The 19,382-nt window shown below is 42.8% G+C and overlaps 1 protein-coding gene across 6 annotated transcripts in view; it reads left to right on the plus strand.

Moving 5' to 3' along the window:
- The window catches only part of LOC147102764 (netrin-1), a 247,306-nt gene that overhangs the window by 213,271 nt on the left and 14,653 nt on the right, over window positions 1-19,382 (plus strand). The window contains exon 7 of one of the 6 annotated variants that reach the window (XM_085963552.1): window positions 7,061-7,121. The exons of 4 other annotated variants lie outside the window; for them this stretch is intronic. In XM_085963552.1, coding sequence (XP_085819678.1) covers window positions 7,061-7,119 — 59 coding nt within the window. In that variant the 3' untranslated portion in view covers window positions 7,120-7,121. The remainder of the gene's footprint in view (window positions 1-7,060; window positions 7,122-19,382) is intronic. One more of the 6 variants, XM_085963553.1, reaches the window with a different exon arrangement.

Genomic DNA, 19,382 nt, shown 5'->3' on the forward strand with positions numbered 1-19,382 from the left:
AGCACTTATTTTTTTCCTTAAAAGTTACACATGTTTTTCCAATTACTTTTGCAAGCCTGCCTGTCATTTCAAATACATATATAGTTTTGTCCTCTATTCCTTACCTCACGGTTATTTATGTTAACTTGTTGCTCGATGATTTATCTACGAATGTATAGACAACATAGCCTAAAAGTTAAGCTGTTGCGAATGTCCCTAATGTAAATGCCATACATATGTTTCTAACCAAATTAGGTATAGCACTGAAGCAAGCTACCTATGCACTTCTCTTAAGTATATACCACTGACTGGTGTGTCAAAAGTGGTGGGAAATGAGTTACCAAGTTAATAGGAATGTTCTGAATTGCTTCACATCTCTTTAGGCTGCTCTCAGTTAAGCTGTTGAGTGGTGTGTCCCCCTACATAGAAAAACCGATAGCCTTATCCATGCCATCCCAATTCTGCATGCCTTCTCCCACCACGGAGTACAGCGGCCAAAGAATTTGCACTCGGATTCGGTCACACTATTGGCCTGAACAATATAACCTGAAGCAAGCATTTAGGGATAGATAGGGTAGAAAAAGTCACAGAAAGATGCCAAGAACTGTGTACAAGTTCTATGAACTGTGCCCTTCTTCCACTTATAAATATGTGATTGTTAAAGGAAAGCAAGTTTTCAGGAATCACTAGTCAGTAAATCCTTAGAGAAAAAAAATTAATGTGTATCCTCTTTATCATCTAACTCATTTCTTGCATTTTTGTCATCTTGCATTTAAGCTTTGTCTGATAACACTTTGGGATCATTTAGGGTGTTGGGCTGTGCTGACAGATAAGCAGCCAACATTATCCACTCTTATCAGTCACAGTTGCCATGCATGACAGATAAAATTTATACCGTTAGTTCCAGCATGAAATTTAATCAGCAGATGCAGGATTATTGATGGATGGTTACTAAGAAATTAAAACAGATTTTTAAAATTATTATTATGATTGTGTCAACAGGCATCTAATGAGCCAGTTTCTCTTTCTGAAAGCTGAGACAGGACTGATTATGTTGTTTAAAAAAAACTTTGTTAAACAGGACGTGAGTTTCCGAAAAACACAATTTCAGATACTAATGGTGTTTTTATACTTCAACTATCTGTCTAAGCATTTAAAATAACTGGGGTTAAGTTGAAAAAGAGCTGAGGAATCCGACGGATCCCATGAGTACTTTTTAAACCAGATTTGACACTGCACAGGAGTCCAGGTGGTGTCAAACCCAAATGGTCTCAGAGTGTCTCCATTGGGGCAGGGGGGTGGGCGGAGTCTCACATTGTTTGTATTTGGAATCGGGCTGGGATTCAGCTCTGGATTTATGCAGCTACTTTAGCATCACTGTAGTCACAGTGTAAATGCACTCTTAAAATTCTGCACAAATGCTGGCAGTTAACTGCCATCTTAAGAACAGTTAGTGAAAAGAACAGAAAAATGTATTAATAAATGACTCTCCTCAACATCATTAAATTTGTCCAGTGAGTAACTGAGGAAGGTCAACGTTTGATGCCCAGTCTCTGCTGTGTTAGCTGATCCCAGCTGGGCCAGTGATAGGGGTTACTGCCATTGGCCTTGATGTCCCTGCCTTCGGGAGGAGAAAATTAGGCAGTGTTCCTGCTACTAGTCGCTATCTAGAAACTCCTGCTGGAAGTGCAATGTCTGTGAGCATTGGGTGAGGGAAGGATTGGGCATGGCTGTGACACTGCCCCTGTTCAAATAGCTCACAGTCAAGGCTGACATGTGAATGAATGCCTGCTAGATGAGGTAGTGGAGGATACACAGCACCTTTAGAACCACATCTAAGGAATCAAATGGCTTCAGGAGAGAAAGAGAGGGAGAATATTAGCAAGACCTATAAGGATCCTAAAAATGAATGTCCTGCCAATTTTCTCCCGTCGCCTCCTGAAGACACGTTCCTGAGCTGGCTCTGGCCACCCTCCAGTACCTTTGCTTAAGTGGCCTTTATTCATGTTTCAGCTTCAATAATGAATATAGGCAGGCTGCTCAACCATGAAGAGCATCACCACTAAGCCTCATTCTTTCAACTTTCTCAGGTGTGCACTTCTAGCAGGGCTTTGCAAGATGGTAGTCAGGTGCAAGAACCCTGGCCAATTTTCCCCTCGCTGACCAAGGGGCAATGAGGCCAATTGTAGCAGGTTGACTAAAACCCCAGCTGAAATTAGAGGCGCCGCATAGACCAGGGATCAAATCTTGGCAGTGGTCTGTATGGTTCAGCTGTTCACAAGATAAATTCAATGCCTCATCGACGGAGCCCAGAGTTTTCAACATTTTTTTTCTTAACACTTAACTCACTAAGGGAAAAAAAGTTGTTTTAAAATGTTGAAAATCCCGAACTTGGAGACAGTATTTTTTTCACGTCACAGTATTTCTATCTGTTTAAAGAGTGCAGCCACTTACCAGCTGCACTTCCCTCCTCAGCTTAGTGCAACATTTATGTTGGACTTTGCGAATTACCTCCATGGTGAAGTCTCAATACCATTCATTTATACTGCTGGTACAGTGCAGTCCTCTCAGCATCAGTTACTGCAAACATTTCGAGTCCGTCAAGCTGAGTTGATTCTATTCATTTAATTTAAATTCCCAGGAAAAATGAAGTTAAACTTTTCAACAATTTAGCTTTATGAAATTAACGTCAAATTAATATTATAGAAACCATAATAGGTAAAACCTATAAAAGTCAAGCATTTGTCAGCAGAAACAAAGACTTTAAGCAGATTTTGATTTAAAGCTCCACCTCAGTATTTTCTATGCAGCAATAATAAAATTGAAGAGCAAGTTGGTCAACTTGGTTTCCGCCCATCAGTGTTGCTAAGTTTGCTTTGAATGTTGATGTGCATTTTCAATGCGAAAACAGATTTCCCAACTTTTGTGCATCTCGTATATAACTTGTACTTTGTCTCAGTGGCCCCATTATCTCCATGGGGGTATTTCCTGAGATTGATTATCATTTATATAAAAAATGTCTGAGGTTGGAAGCTGTAGCTAGAGCTCTTCAGGGAGATAGTTAATGGGCCCTGTAGTGAACTACTCTGTTAGGCAGTTTGTGCTGATAGACATGGGAAGAATTCCTTCGTAGGCTATTTATAATAAATGATAAGTCTGTTTATAAAGAAACTGTTTCAAATTTTGCTACAATTGGTGAACAGAGGCACTCTTTCCCCCAAAGGTCCTCTTTGAAAGGTTGTTCGATTCTTTACTAGTCCGTGGGGCCTTCCGTTCTTTTATTTACCACAGTTACAGATTGCTATGCACCATGTGATATTTTCAAAGTGCAATTTTTGATGTAGCTTAGCAAATGGTGTCACACACACACACACATGCACACGGAACTAGAGTCAGCAAATTATCGCTCTGTGTGTAACCAACACTATTTCATAGAGGTGTATCACCAAGAAACCAAAGTAGTCCAAAAATTTGCTAAATTTTCTCAAATATTTGAAAATTAGCCAAATTTATAGCATTGTGGTTTTGGGATCAGCTTTAGCACTCATGCGCAAGTGGAGATGAACAAAGAATTTGATCTTAAGTTATTATGGATTCAAATTGTGGTTTAGAAATACTGTCTTGGCTGGATCTAACGCTATTAAGAATTGGTCGTCATCACCATGTTTTTACATTGGAGCGAATGGAAATGAATTTGTAGGGGGTAACACCCTGACGTTAAATGGGCTCCACCTTAACACAGTACAGTGCCCATTAGCTCAGCTACTCAAAATGAAGAAACTTAAGGTGCTAGTGTCTTTTATTGCATCAACGTAAGATACATTTTATCTGATTTTTAACAAATAGTCTGTGATTATAACAACAGGAAAGTGTTACTGTTCACAGTGGGGTTTTGCTATGGATACAACACTTAGACAAACAATCCAACACGCTCAAGGAGAATGACCAATTGGTTTTATCATTTTTTAGCCAGCAATAATGACAGAGCAGGTGGTGTCCATTAACTGATTATTAATGCATGCCAGTAGCAGTCTGTGATCAGGGCCTGGTTCGATTCCACAACCCGGAATGGCTATAAACGGCCATCATACAAGAAAAACACAGCCTGAGATGGCATCCGACAATCACCCCTGCCAACATTCTTTCGGAAGTTTTTAAACCAACTGACTAAGTTCGAACCTTATGTCCCTGTAAAGTACAGATTCGCAGCAGTTATTAAATCAGACATTTCAGGAATTCTTAGTCACTGGATCCTTCCAGTTGTACGAGGGTACATTAACAGTTGAAATTCCTTTGGGGTGCAATCACACTTTATGATATTAGTTCACAAATGCTTAATGCATTTGTTTTGAAATCCTTTTCTCTGCTTTTTTAGTGGAGGCATCACCCCATTTATTATAAATGGTAGAACACCTTCCTTAGAATAGTGAACAAAGCAAGTTTGTTCCAAGTGTTTGGACAGAAATGGCACAATTCCATTGCATTCCATATTAATTTAGGAAGAAATGTTTAAGAACATTCAGCTAGAAGACGGTTAAACTTATTTTGAAACGCTTGTCCCATCACTAATTCAAATCACATGGAAGAGGAAGGCCAAAAACTGAATGGTTGAAGGGTTATTTGTGGGAATGCCAGTGCAAATGGCCCAAGTGAATGTTGTTGCTGTTACTCCAACTGCACTTTAGCCTCTGCACGACAGCAGTCGCATTTCTACATACAATCACAAAATTGTGCATTGCAAGAATGCATTGAAATTAGGAATCTAATTTGCTTCTGTAGTCTAAAACTTGCTTTTCAGAAATTTACAGATAATCTACTCTGTAAGTCTTGCATTGTCGAAGTAGAAAAGTCTTCCAGTCATCAAATGGTTAATGCAAGTTATGAAAAAAAACATAAAATCAGGGTTTCTTAAAAGAAGATTTGCTCCTGCCATTTGCATTCTGGTACTATTAAAATGAATACAAATGCAAATGTTATGTAACAAATATTTGATTGGCATGGAACACCGTGACATCGCCAATAAACGTGGCTCCACTGATGTATCGTGAGCAGAGCTGGAATCAGCTGAGGCCACTGATCCAGACTCTGATCTTGGGAGTTCACAGACTGCAATCTATGGCCAGACTTTACCTTTGAGAGGTGCAGCACGTGTTTGAAAATAGGCCTCTTCAGATCCCTTGCTGACTTTGTGAGTTTATCCAGTGAGTAGCTGTACTGTGCAGAAGGGGCCAGGTTTCATTCCCCAGTTGAACGTGCTCTTGCAGTCAAATAGTCTGCGAACAATCATTGAGTGAGGAATAGTCACTTGAGTAAAGTAGTGGAGGGCGATGGATGCACATTGAACCATACCCCAGCAAGGAGTCAATGCCGTCAGGGCAGGAAATTGGTGGATTCGGAAATAAAATGCTCCTTGGGATGATATTCAAACTGTTTATCCAGATTTGACTGAAGCAGAAATTACATTTTATAACTATTGGCCGAGGTTTTCCAATCGTAAAGCCGACAGCGGCCCATTCATTTTAATGGGTTATCGTTGGCATTGTGATTGGAAAAACTAGGCCATAGTTTTCTGTGCCTCACACCCGAGGGAGAAGCGCATATCAATATAGAAGTTCAAATTCAAATAATTATTTGCTCTTGAGAATCCAAGTTCCATTATGTTGGCAAATGCATCTCCTCTCAAGGTTTCTAACTTATATTCCTATTCTAGTAAAGCAAATTCTGGAGTGAACCATTCTAAAGTAATCCTAATAGACCTACCCTTAAACATGCTGGCACACTGTGTTTGTCAGCTAATGATATAAATGAATAAAGTATGTGTGGGATGATCATGTTGGATTGCTGTAATATGGTCACATTGTAATTCACTGTAGCTCGGAGGGTGTGTATATAATTCAGTGTTAGGGTAATGCTGAAAACACTATCAGAAATGTTAATTATAATATATGGCCCACAGACAGGAATATTAGGGAAAATGTAGTATTGTCACCCCCTCCCCCACAGATACTTTTGGCTTTGGAACTGTTAAGTGTTAACATATGCACTTGCAAAAAGATACAGTGCAGCAGGAAACTTGAAGAGTATGCTGAGGTGAATGGCAATCGAGCGACTGGGTATGAGTTCCAGGCGATTGATGCAAGACTTTTGGCGCAGTCCCAAAATAAAAATTGAAGTGCATTCCAAGCTTGAGATGCTCGCAAACGTTCTTTAATTTTATTATCTGTGTGTAATAGGCAGTTCCCTCCCCACTCACTTTTCTGGGAGAGGGAATGAAGTTTTGATATTGTGATAAACTTTGTGTAGTACCAGCTCAAACTAAGGGTGGATAGAAAACAGCTTTGCCCTATAATCTACTCTTATTCAGTCTGTCCTCAGATACGCCTCTTCTTATGCAACCAACATACACCTCTTCTTCTAGTCAGTGTCTCAGGCTTTATTCAGGAAGGTGGTGAGTAATAACAGTACCTGACATACTGTATCCAGCGGATTCTTGGTAGTTCCACTCTGCTGGCCATAGGTGAGAAATGGCAATGACTGGCTTCACCTCTGTCTACCGTATTCCTCAGAGAAATATTAAATGTAAACTTCCACCTACCTCACCCCAAACCCACGACCTCAACCACCTAGAAGGACAAGGGCAGCAGGCACATGGGAACACCACCACCTCCAAGGCACACACCATCCTGACTTGGAAGTATATCAGCCATTCCTTCATCGTCACGGGGTCAAAATCCTGGAACTCCCTCCCTTACAGCACTGTGGGAGTACCTTCACCACAAGGACTGCAGCGGTTCAAGGCGGCGGCTCACCACCACCTTCTCAAGGGCAATTAGGGATGGGCAATAAATGCCGGCCTTGCCAGCGACACCCACATCTCACGAATGAATATTAAAAAAACCCATTGTAATCACTTAGAAAGAAGCACTCTTATATTGGCTGCTGTAGGTTTGTACAGATGCTGATCCCACTGGCAGTTTAGAGGGAGCTGCAAATACTTATGCCTGACTGGGTGACAAGAAAATTAAAACTACATCATTATTAAATGCAAGAACATTTTGTGCTAAAGAAATTATATTTTCAGATACAGAAATGAATGAAGAGCTGCTGAAGGGAACTGGTGTTCTAGAAAACAATTACTAGAGGTAGGAAGTGACAATGAAAGAGATAACAGGCTGTTAAATGCACTCTCACACAAGGTTTGATGAATGATTGGGAATTAATCAATTGGCAACAGTTTCATTTTACTTTGTGCTCATCAAAGTGAACCCTTTCCATTTCAGTAACCCAGGGTCAGCATCAAGCACTCCCAGATCAGGTATAGCAGTTAGCTGCAGAATAAACATACACCCAACAATGTGGCTCGAGTGCAATCTTAGAAGAGCACTAGCTACTATGTCAGTGAGATAGTTTTCCATGTCCAACACCAACCATTTTGTTACTCTCTGGGGGGAATTTTAACACTGTGACGCGCTGGGAGCGGGGCTGGTTAGCGCGCGGGAAACCCAGAAGTCTGGGTTTCCCCGCACGCTGTGGAGATTTAACTCCACAGCGTGTGTCTTTTGCCACTGACCGGTTCCCCGCTCGGAATTCAGCCCGCTTGACAGGCTTGGCTTCCAGTTCACAGAATCACAGAATCACAGAATCTACAGTGCAGATAGAGGCCATTTCAGCCCATCGAGCCAATGTTTTAATGAGCTACTTGCCTCCTGGGAGCAGGTTGGTTGTCCGCTCCCTATCCTGCTGCCATTAAAACCAAAGTGTGCGGGTTCAAGGCGTGTTAGGGTCGGGTTTGAGATTTTAAAAAATCTTTACATCCCACCCGACCCAAACCCAGCCGTTTTTGGGGGTTAAAATTCCCCTCTATATTATAGTTTGGAAATCAGTTCTTGTATTTAAATATACTCGTTCAATTCACTGCATGGGTTAAATTATGGTCAGTTTTTGCATGGTTGCGCTGTCATTGTAAGTTAAGGGTGCTTCACATCCCTAACAGATAATTGCATCCATACAGGAACGATGATTCAAAGTCATTGCTGCAATTTATTATTCAGCAGCTGATTATTGGGAAATGCTATGTCCCAACAGTAATATGGAACTGCAATGGACAGTATGAATGACTAATTTTTTTTTAGCCACGTAATGATCATACTCCGTTTGTGGGATGCTTTCCGGCAGAGCTCAGTTGAATTCAGAGCCTCAAACGACAATATAAAACTGTTTTTTTTTTAAATAGCTTAAACTATAGAGTTCGGCCGTTGTAAAGAATAGCAACTGTTTTTATATCAAGTCTTTGAATTAAAGTTAAGGGAATTCTAAGGTAGCAACCACTTGTTTCTGGAGAGGGGCAAGAAGCAATTCATAAGGAATATTAAAGCTCTTGTAAGAGTTTTCAGTAATAATCACATTTCTTTTTTTTTAAAATGATATGCTTGTGGTACAAGAAAACATTGAGTGGAGAATCTAAAAGGATGGATACAGTCATGAGGAAGGGGCTGATAACTCACAAGTGACCGTCACTTATGAATTAGCAAATGCTTTCAACTCATAGGTTGGAATCTCTACTTTACAACTAAATTCGCACAGAGTAGCCTTTACACATGGAACGGACACTGTAATTACAAGATATAAAATGGATACTTGAAATTGGCCAAGTAAACTTCTCTTCTGGATGTACTTGGAGAAATACCAGATTCTTTCCCATGTGAAAAGTTAAAAGTGTTCTTCTAAATTGTGATAATTATTACAAATTATCCTTGGGATGTGGATGCCTCCAGATAACTATGTACATCTGCAGTAAATAAGACCACAGTCTCTAAAACCCACATTTCACAGAGATCAGACATTGCTGATAATTTTGATTCAATTAGTGTATCAACTTAAACGGCAACACTGGATGTATTGTGTCTGTGTCAAATGATATTCTTGAAATGAACAGCAGCCCACTGCCATAGGACCTCATTATTTCAACACTCACCCTGGAATCACAAGGCCAGCTGTAAAACTGACTGGAAAAAACAATGGGAAATGGGAAACCTTCTAGTGCATAAAAATATATGGGCATTGATTATTTTCTGTATTTGCCACATATGTAAAGTGACCAGTGTCTTACTTATCTACTCCGTACAAGTTATAAGCAAGCAGTTCAAATTGTCTTGTAATTTATTTTTAAAATGTTTGGAGATCAGAAGTTTAAATCACTTTATAGAAAGGCAGAATTTTGACTTGGTCCCACTATTGCCCAACAATGTCAGTGACAATTCTTAGAGATTTTGCGGTATTTTATACTATTCTTTACAAACTCAAGTAAATCCATTTAGTGGAGTGCTATATGTTTAATCCTTTAAAACTGCCGCAAAGTCTCTCACAAGAAATGAAGTCGTTGATTGGGTAAGGGCCAAGGCTTGCTGATGATTGGTATCATCACAAGTCACTAAGCATCCAACAGACTTTCAGTGAAAGCTGTGACTCATTTGATTTTCTGCCACCTCAGGGGGTATTGCTGAGACAGGGATGTGTCACATGGCTATACAAGGGCTCCTGCTGCTCACTTTAACAGCTCCCCTCAATTACAAATTACAGGCAATTTCCTCCAATCGGCTCAGCTCGGTTTTGACTGCCACGGCTCAAACTAATCCACTTTGCCTGTGATCATCAGGAGGGCTTTTTGGATTACAGTGAAAGCTTTTCTGCCAATAAACTGGTTAAATGTCTGTTTGCAGGAAGTGTCTCTCCCCCTGCTGAAAGGGGCAAGTGGACAATCTAGTAACTGCCTCGTAGATTACACACTGTTCAGCTAAATATAAGCATCGGGTTTTCCCAGTTACAGATCTGGAATAGCACAGGTTAAGAATCAGCACTAAACAGACACCTCTTACACCTTTCCAATGTCGCAAGCCTCACTATGCTTAGTGGATGAATGCAAATTCTAAAGCATTGGCCTAAATTGAGCTGATTCACATTTCTTGCAAGAATCGAAATCCGGCTGAATTCATACCAGCTTGTACTGCACGGTCTGTCCCTTTAAGAAATAGGAGTAGTGTTTGTGTGTGTGTGTAGAGGTACAATCAGCACACTTGTGGCTGCAGTTTTGTTCATAGAAATTTACAGCACAGAAGGCAGCCATTTGGTCCATTGCACCTTTGTCGGCTCTCTGAAAGAGCTGGCAACTTAGTGCAATTTCCCTGCCCTTTTCCCATACCACAGGAACCTTCTTACTGCTCCTTGCATTTGTGTACATTATTTTAAGACCCTTATCTCCACTCCTTGATCCATCCCCCTTGGCATTCCCACTGACCCATAAAGTGTTCAAATGGAATTCTATTTCTTTTCAAGTGTGTGTGTGTCTTCCTCCTCTTCCCTTTGTGCTGTTCCTTTTTTAAATGCTGTTCATCTTTAATATCCTCTCTGTTTCTTTAATGTTTTAATGCTGTCTTCCTTTACTTGACTGAGATGATCTGTTGCACCATTCAAGTCATGATTCCTCCCTGGGATTGTCTGATTTTCTCCTATATTTTGTGTGTGTGTGTGTCCGTATATAATTATTTATTTCTGATTGTATTTATAGGCATATCTGCCTTATTTTTCACCTTTGAAAAAGGATCCCCACCCCCAACATTAACTTGTCTGTTCTCTCCACGGATGCTACCTGACTTGCTGCGTGGTTCCAGCATTTTCTGTTTTTGTTTCTATTTTCTGGCACCAATTTTTTTTTTATGACACAATTTAATGAATAATAAAATTAAGTTAAACAGCCTGGCAAATAACTTGGAAAGAACACCTGAACAACTGTAGTATTCACCTTGGACTCTTTCCCAATCTCTCTTCCTATGCCACCCTTAAGGCCGACTCATCCCTCCAAGTTTCAGCAGACTCCCTTTCACTCATTCCTTGTCGCCGTGTTTCAGTAACTATGGCCCATTCCATGTTTTTGAGGTCCTCTCTCAGCTCCAAAGACCCTCTGATCAATTAACGTAAAGCTTCCCCAATGACTCAGCAATTTTATCCAGTGCGTACCTGAGTTGTACTAAGCTAGAAGGTCCCAGATTGAATCTGCAATCTATGCTGAGTTAGCCGTTGTAGGCTAGGTGGCGTTAGGGGTATTACAATTGGCCTCAGCATCTCAGGATTTAGAAGGGAAAAATTGACCAAAGTTCTTGCTCCTGATCACTATCCAGTGACCCTTGCTGGAATTGTGTATGTGGGTGTGGTTGAAGATACGATCATGTTCGATTATGATGGCCAAAGAGCCTGCTGAGACTCACCCTCAAGGCTCTCATGTGAATAATATTATCACATTGCTGTTTGTGGGAGCTTGCTGTGCGCAAATTGGCTGCCGCGTTTCCTGCATTACAACAGTGACTACACTTCAAAAGTCCTTCATTGGCTGTAAAGTGCTTTGGGATGTCCGATGGTAGTGAAAGGCGCTATATAAATGCAAGTCTTTCTTTTTTTCTTTAACCATACTCCAATGGGGAATTATTTACTTTTTTTCTTCTTGCCAATTTTCTCAAATGGGAGAAAAGTGGCAAGTATAAAAAGTGTGACACTAGACAGTAAGCTTGGCAGGCTATTCAACCATAGGGGGCATAACAGCCAAGCCTGATCTTATCTTTACCCATTGTCCACAAAGGCACTTACACTTTCCGGCTGCGATCATTAGTCTGTAATCAGGGCCAGGAACTTTGGTTGATTTTAGTATTAGCTGTGGCTCAGTGGGTAGCACTTTCACCTCTGAGCCAGAAGGTTGGATGTTCATAGTCCCACTCCAGGGACTTGAGCACAAAAAATCTAGGCTGACACTCCAGTGCAGTGCTGAGGGAGTGCTGCACTGTCGGAGGTGCTGTCTTTCGGATGAGATGTTAAACCGAGGCCCTGTCTACTCTCACAGGTGGACTTAAAAGAGCAGGGGAGTTATCCCTGGTGTCCTGGCCAATATTTATCCCTCAATCAACATCATAAATGCAAGCCTTTCTTTTTTATTTCCCTTCCCTTGCCCAAGGACAATTCAAGAGCCAAGATCAGGGATTAATTAAATTAAATTAAACATAATCTAGAACTAGGGGTCACCGTTTAAAAATAAGGGGTCGCCCATTTATAACAGAGATGAGGAGAAATTTTTTCTCACAGAGGGTCGTGAGTCTTTGGAACTCTCTTCAGAGGGCGGTGGAAGCAGAGTCTTTGAATATTTTTAAGGCAGAGGTAGATAGAATCTTGATAAGCAAGGGGGTGAAAGGTTATCGGGGGTAGGCAGGAATGTGGAGTAATCGGATCAGCCATGATCTTATTGAATGGCAGAGCAGGCTCGAGGGGCCGAGTGGACTACTCCTGCTCCTAATTCGTATGTTCGTATGTTTACTTTGCCCAAGTTACACGCCATATGGTGCATTTATGCACTAAGCTAGAGGGATAGTTTAAATAATTCTGATGAAGGGTCCCACCTGAAACCTTCATCTGTCTTTCACTTCCAGATGCTTACTGACCTGCTGTGTTTATTTCTACCAGCAAATGAAATTAACTTGGAGATTATTAATCAGTTTTCAGTTCTGACATAACTTCACATTTGTTGTGAAAGTGTGACATAATCACAGCAATTGGACAACCATAATTCAAGCAGATTAATTTACTATGATCAGATTTCAGAGTACTTTTGTACCACTGCCCTTCAGACTTGCTGAATACAACAAAGTTGATAAAAAATCTGCCACTAATTTCAGATGTAAATGAAGATCAGCGCATGCGTTGAACAGACAATTTAATACCTCCTGAGGCAGCAATCTGTATAAAGTTTAAGGTTCCTGACCCAAACTGAAGGCAATTTCAAGGGGAATAAAAGCATAAGCAGGGTTTAAGCAAAATGTTCCTTTGTAATGCACTGTTTTCTGCATAAAACTCATGTATAATGCTGTGCTCAGTTCTCAGAGCTCCCCTTTGTAATGCAGTGCTTAGTTTATACTAGCCTGTAGCTAAAACCCTACTCGGCAGCCAAAGGCATTCACATGGAGACAATAAAGCAATGCTTAAGGTCACCTCGGTGAAAAAACTGGAAGATAACCGAGGGTGACTGAAACTGCCTTTGTTTGGCACTGTTTCCTCAATCTTCAATGGAGGCTTCAATTATTCTAATATAGACTGGGATAGTAACAGTGTAAAGGGCAAAGAGGGGGAGGAATTCCTGAAATGTGTACAAAAGAATTTTCTTGATCAGTGTGTTTCAAGCTCAGCGAGGAAGAAAGCAGTGCTGGATCTAGTTCTAGGGAATGAAGTGGGGCAAATGGAGCATGTTTCAGTGGGAGATCATTTGGGGAACAGTGATCATAATATCATCAGGTTTGGAATAGTTATGGAAAAGGACATGGAAAGTTCAGTTGGAGGGTGAGAGAGTTGGCTCTCAAACCAGCGTACTAAGCTTAAATAAAGGAGACTATGAAGGTATGAGAGCAGAGTTGACTAAAGTGGACTGAGAAAATAGATTAAAGTGTAAGACGGTACATGAGCAGTGGTGTACATTCAAGGAGATATTTCACAACTTTCAAGAAAAATATATTCCACTGAGGAAAAAGGGGCGTAAAAGAAAAGACAGCCATCCGTGGCTAAGTAAAGTAATAAAGGATAGTATCCGACTCAAAACAAGGGCATATAAAGTAGCCAAATCTAGTGGGAGGATAGAAGATTGGGAAGTATTTAAAAGCCAGCAAAGAATAACTAAAAGATTAATTAAGAAAGGGAAGATAGATTATGAAAGTAAACTAGCAAAAAATATAAAAACAGATAGCAAGAGTTTCTACAGTTGTATAAAAAGAAAAAGGGTGGCTAAAGTGAATGTTGGTCCCTTAGAAGACGAGACCGGGAAATTAGTGGTGGGGAACATGGAGATGGCAAAAACGCTGAACAAATATTTTGTATCAGTCTTTACAGTAGAGGACTCTAAAAATATCCCAACACTGGACAAACAGGGGGCTATGGGGGGGGAGGAGCTTAACACGATTAAAATCACTAAGGAGGTGGTACTCAGTAAGATAATGGGACTAAAGGCGGATAAATCCCCTGGACCTGATGGCTTACATCCTAGGGTCTTGAGAGAAGTAGCGGTAGGGATTGCGGATGCATTAGTGGTAATTTTCCAAAACTCCCTGGATTCAGGAAAGGTCCCAGCAGATTGGAAAACTGCTAATGTAACGCCCTTATTTAAAAAGGGAAGTAGACAAAAGGCTGGAAACTATAGACCAGTTAGCCTAACATCTGTGGTTGGTAAAATGTTGGAGTCCATTATTAGGGAAGCAGTAACAGGACATTTGGATAAGCATAATTTAATCGGACAGAGTCAGCATGGTTTTATGAAGGGGAAGTCACGTTTGACAAATTTGCTCGAATTCTTTGAGGACGTAACAAACAGGGTGGATAAAGGGGAACCAGTGGATGTGGTGTATTTGGACTTCCAAAAGGCATTTGACAAGGTGCCACACAAAAGATTACTGCACAAGATAAAAAATCACGGGATTGGGGGTAATATACTGGCATGGGTGGAAGATTGGCTATCTAACAGAAAACAGAGAGTTGGGATAAATGGTTCATTCTCGGGTTGGCAATCAGTAACTAGTGGTGTTCTGCAGGGGTCAGTGCTGGGACCCCAACTCTTTACAATCTATATTAACGATTTGGAGGAAGGGACCGAGTGCAACATATCCAAGTTTGCCGACGATACATAGATGGGAGGGAAAGCAGTGAGTGACGAGGACATAAAAAACCTGCAAAAGGACATAGACAGGCTAAGTGAGTGGGCAGAAATTTGGCAGATGGAATATAATGTTGGAAAGTGTGAGGTTATGCACTTTGGCAGAAAAAATCAAAAAGCAAGTTATTATCTAAATGGAGAGAAACTGCAAAGTGCTACAGTACAAAGGGATCTGGGGGTCCTGGTGCATGAAACACAGAAGGTTAGTATGCAGGTACAGCAGGTGATCAGGAAGGCCAATGGAATCTTGGCTTTTATTGCATCCACCCGATCAAGCCCCCTCACAATCTTATATGTTTCAATAAGATCGCCTCTCATTCTTCTGAATTCCAATGAGTAGAGGCCCAACCTACTCAACCTTTCCTCATAAGTCAACCACCTCATCTCCAGAATCAACCGAGTGAACCTTCTCTGAACTGCCTCGAGAGCAAGTATATCTTTTCTTAAATATGGAAACCAAAACTGTACGCAGTATTCCAGGTGTGGATGTTTCCACTGATGGGTGAGACTAGAACTAGGGGGCATAATCTTAGAATAAGGGGCTGCCCTTTCAAAACTGAGATGAGGAGAAACTTCTTCACTCAGAGGGTAGTAATTCTATGGAATTTGCTACCTCAGAGAGCTGTGGAAGCTGCGACATTAAATAAATTTAAAATGGAGATAGACAGTTTCCTAGCTGATAAGGGAATTAGGGGTTATGGGGAGCGGGCAGGGAAGTGGACGTGAGTCTGGGTTCGGATCAGCCATGATCCTATTGAATGGCGGAGCAGGCCCGAGGGGCCGTATGGCCTACTCCTGCTCCTACTTTTTATGATAAATTATGTAGGACAAGGTACAATCAAGCATAAAAATACTTAACTGGAGGGGAGCTAACTTCAGTGAGTTGAAAAGGGATCTGGCCCAGGTGGATGGAATCAAAAATTGGTAGGCAAAACAGTAATTGATCAATGGGAGGCTTTCAAAGAGGAGATGGTTCAGGTACAGACTAGACACATTCCTATGGGGGTAAAGGAAGGGAATTGAAAGCTAGAACTCCCTGACTGTCTAAAGATATAGGCCCTGATTTTTGGGCAGCTGTCGGACGGCTTTTCATGCGGCCGTAGTCCGAAAATCGCGGAAAAAGCGGGTCGGGACCCCCCCCGCCTGATTCCCTGCCCCGTCCGACTTTCGGACCGCCGTTTCCACGCGCCCCGCTTCAGTCCCGCCCGCCGCTGGCGGGACTGCTCGTCGGCACACTAATCACCAATGATCACCTTGTTAAGGACGATTTTCCCGTGCCGTTGCGACTTTGGGGCTTTCCCCACCTGAAACCCGCCTGCGGGGAACCCTGCCGATGAGAGCTGGCGTGAAAACAGCTGGCTTGCTTGCTTGCAGCAGCAGGTCGCTGAGGGCTGAAGATATTTAAAGAGGCAGCATTTGCAGGCTGCAGGACCTTGTTGATCAAGGCTTGGGGGAACTATTTGAAGCCTTAGGAGCAGCTGCAGAAAGTTGGAGCCTCACACACTTCTTCAGTGTGAGCTCCTGGGAAGCCCCTCTCACCACCCTAACTCAGGACCTCCTCAACCGAGGCATCTGCTAGAAGCATGGGAGGCCTTTGGCACCTTCTCTTCCTGGCATTAGAGGATCTCCAACAGCAGAGGTGGCAGCAGCAGAACCAGGAACAGCAGGATGATTACCAGGAGCACCAGGCTGCTGCTCACTCACCTGAAGCTGCATAAGCCAGAAGGGGCCAGCACTTGGAAGTGGCTTGAGAGCACCTTGCTGCGCTTTAGGGGGCCAGTGGGACCCGTTTCTGCACTGGCAGTCCTACTCAGAAGGACTTCCATGAGGATCTGGTTTCTCTATTCAACAGATGGCCAACGCTCCTCAAGAGATGTCATTCTCTTATGAGCACTCACCATGTTTTCCGTATGCTGGCGAGTTATCTCCTCCATGGAGGTTGCCAACCTTTCCATGGTGCTGCGTTCATGCACCAATGACTCCACAAAGGCTCTGCTCATGGTCGCTATGGACTCCTCCATTCGCTCCACACTCGCAGCGACCCTGGAGACAAAACCTGCCAGAGACTCCTGCATCTGTGCATGGAGATCCATCACCTCTTCTCTTGCGGATGGACCCAGAGGCAGAGGGTCGAGATGCAGCGCAGCTGAGCTGAGCTGGCAGAGCCCTGCACCCTCCGACGAGGACTCTCCACTGCTGTCCCTGTCTCCAGAATCTGCTGAGGCTCACTTGTCAGCTGTGAAACACCAGGTGACAACACTACTCTATGTCCCAAAGGTCCCCCCGAGGTGTGAGTGTCTGCGCTGGTGCTGGGTGCGCTTACTTCTGCTGACGCTGCACCCTCAGAGGTTGGAGCTTCCTCTGAGGAGTCTGGCTGCACAGCCTCTTCCTCCTCCACAGTGAGGACGGGGGCTCTGGATGGTACTGTGGGGGAGTAAAGGAAGGAGTTACAGATGTAATGCCAAGGTTCCTCTGGTGACTCCCAGCGAGTTGGCATCTGCTGACACCTGCATCCATGCAGCATTGGTCTCAGTGGGAGGCCTCTTCCTCCCTGACCTAGGGAAGAGGACCTCCCTGTGGGCCCTAACCCCATCCAATAATGCCTGCAGTGAAGCCTCGTCGAATTTGAAGGCAGCTCGGGGTCTGGCACTGACCACAGCTGCTGCAGGCTCCTCTGCCATCCTGTATGGTTCATTTGGAAGCCTTCAGAGGATGCAGTGCTTGCCATGGACCTTGAAAGCACCACGAATGATGGCATCATACTGTGGGGATTTCTGACTCGATTTAGACAATTAGCAAGGCTTCCCACATGCTGGGAATTAATTGGCCAATTGAGGGAAAATTGCGTGGGGCTGGCTGACACTTTGTGTGTCAGAAACCCCACATTCGGGGAAATCCGACCATTTCCCACACAAGCCAAAAATCGGGGCCATAGAGGTTAAAATGAGACAGAAAAAGGAGGCTTATGACAATTATCAGGTTCATAATACAGTAGAGAACCAAGCTGAATATAGAAAGTACAGAGGAGATCTAAGAAAGGAAATAAGAGGAGCAAAGAGAAAGTATGAGAATAGATTAGCGGCTAACATAAAAGGGAACCCAAATGTCTTTTATAAACACAAACGGTAAAAGGGTAGTCAAAGAAAGTGTGGGGCCGAATAGGCACCAAAAAGGAAATCTTCTTGTGGAGGCAGAGTGCATGGCTGAGGTACTAAATGAGGACTTTGCACCTGTCTTCACTAGAGAAGAGGATGCTACCAATGTAGCAGTAAAAGAGAAGGCAGTATCAATATTGGTTAGGATAAAAATAGATAAAGAGGATGTACTTAAAAGGTTGGCAGTACTCAAAGTAGAAAAGTCACCCAGTCTGGATGGGATGCATCCTAGGTTACTGAGGGAAGTAAGGGTGCAAATTGCAGAAGTTCTGGCCACAATCTTCCAATCCTCCTTGGATATGGGGGTGGTGCCAGAAGACTAGAGAATTGGAAATGTTACACCCCTATTTAAAAAAGGGGAGAGGGATAAACCCGGCAACTGCAGGCCAGTCAGCCTAATGTCGGTGGTGGGGCAACATTTAGAGACAATAATCCGGGACAAAATTAATTGGCATTTGGAAAAGTATGGGCTAATAAATGAAAGTCAGCATGGATTTGTTAAAGATAAATCGTGTTTGATTAACTTTGACTAAGTTTTTTGATGCTGTAACAGAGGGTTGGTGAGGGTACTGTGGTTGATGTAGAATCATAGAATGGTTACAGCTCAGAAGGAAGCCATTTAGCCCGTCGAGCCCGTGCTGGCTCTCGGAGCACTTCAGCTAGTCCCACTCACCCGCCCTTTCCCCATAGCCCTGCAATTTTGTTTTCCTTCAGGTACTTATCCAATTCCCTTCTGAAAGCCACGATTGAATCTGCCTCCACCACCCTCTCGGGCAGTGCATTCCAGATCCTAACCACTCACTGCGTAAAAAAGTTTTTCCTCATATCGCCTTTGGTTCTTTTGCTAATCACCTTAAATCTGTGTCCTCTGGTTCTCGGCCCTTCCACCAATGGGAACAGTTTCTCTCTAACTACTCTGTCTAGACCCCTCATGATTTTGAACATCTCTATCAAATCTCCTCTCAACCTTCTCTGCTCCAAGAACAACAATCCCAGCTTCTCCAGTCTATCCACGAAACTGAAGTCCCTCATCCCTGGAATCATTCTTGTAAATCTTTTCTGCACCCTCTCTAAGGCCTTCACATCCTTCCTAAAAGTGCGGTGCCCAGAATTGGACACAATACTCCAGTTGAGGCCGAACCAGTGTTTTGTAAAGGTTCATCATAACTTCCTTGCTTTTGTACTCTATGGGGGTGATTTTCACTCAGAAGTCGGGAAGGAGGCAGGACTGCAACTTTCGGGGTTGTAGTCCCGCCTCCATCGAGATGCGGCCAATCCACGCGATTTTACCTTGATTGACCTTATTGAGCCCACCCAGCGGGCTCAGCAGGCCAATTAAGGGCCACCCGGCAACAGGTGACGTCACAGACTGACATTTCATCTGTCAAGATGTTTTGACAGATGAAATATCAGTGTTTCACAGCTATTTGAAGCTGTCAAACACTGACAGTCTTACTTCTAACCTGAGTCCTTCTACACAGACTCAGTTAGAAATCTCTCCGGCACAGAAAGCTGCA

Source organism: Somniosus microcephalus, chromosome 21 (assembly GCF_052327205.1).
Source record: "Somniosus microcephalus isolate GS21.2 chromosome 21, FLI_Smic_1.0, whole genome shotgun sequence".
In the NCBI taxonomy this organism is placed as follows: Eukaryota; Metazoa; Chordata; class Chondrichthyes; order Squaliformes; family Somniosidae; genus Somniosus; species Somniosus microcephalus.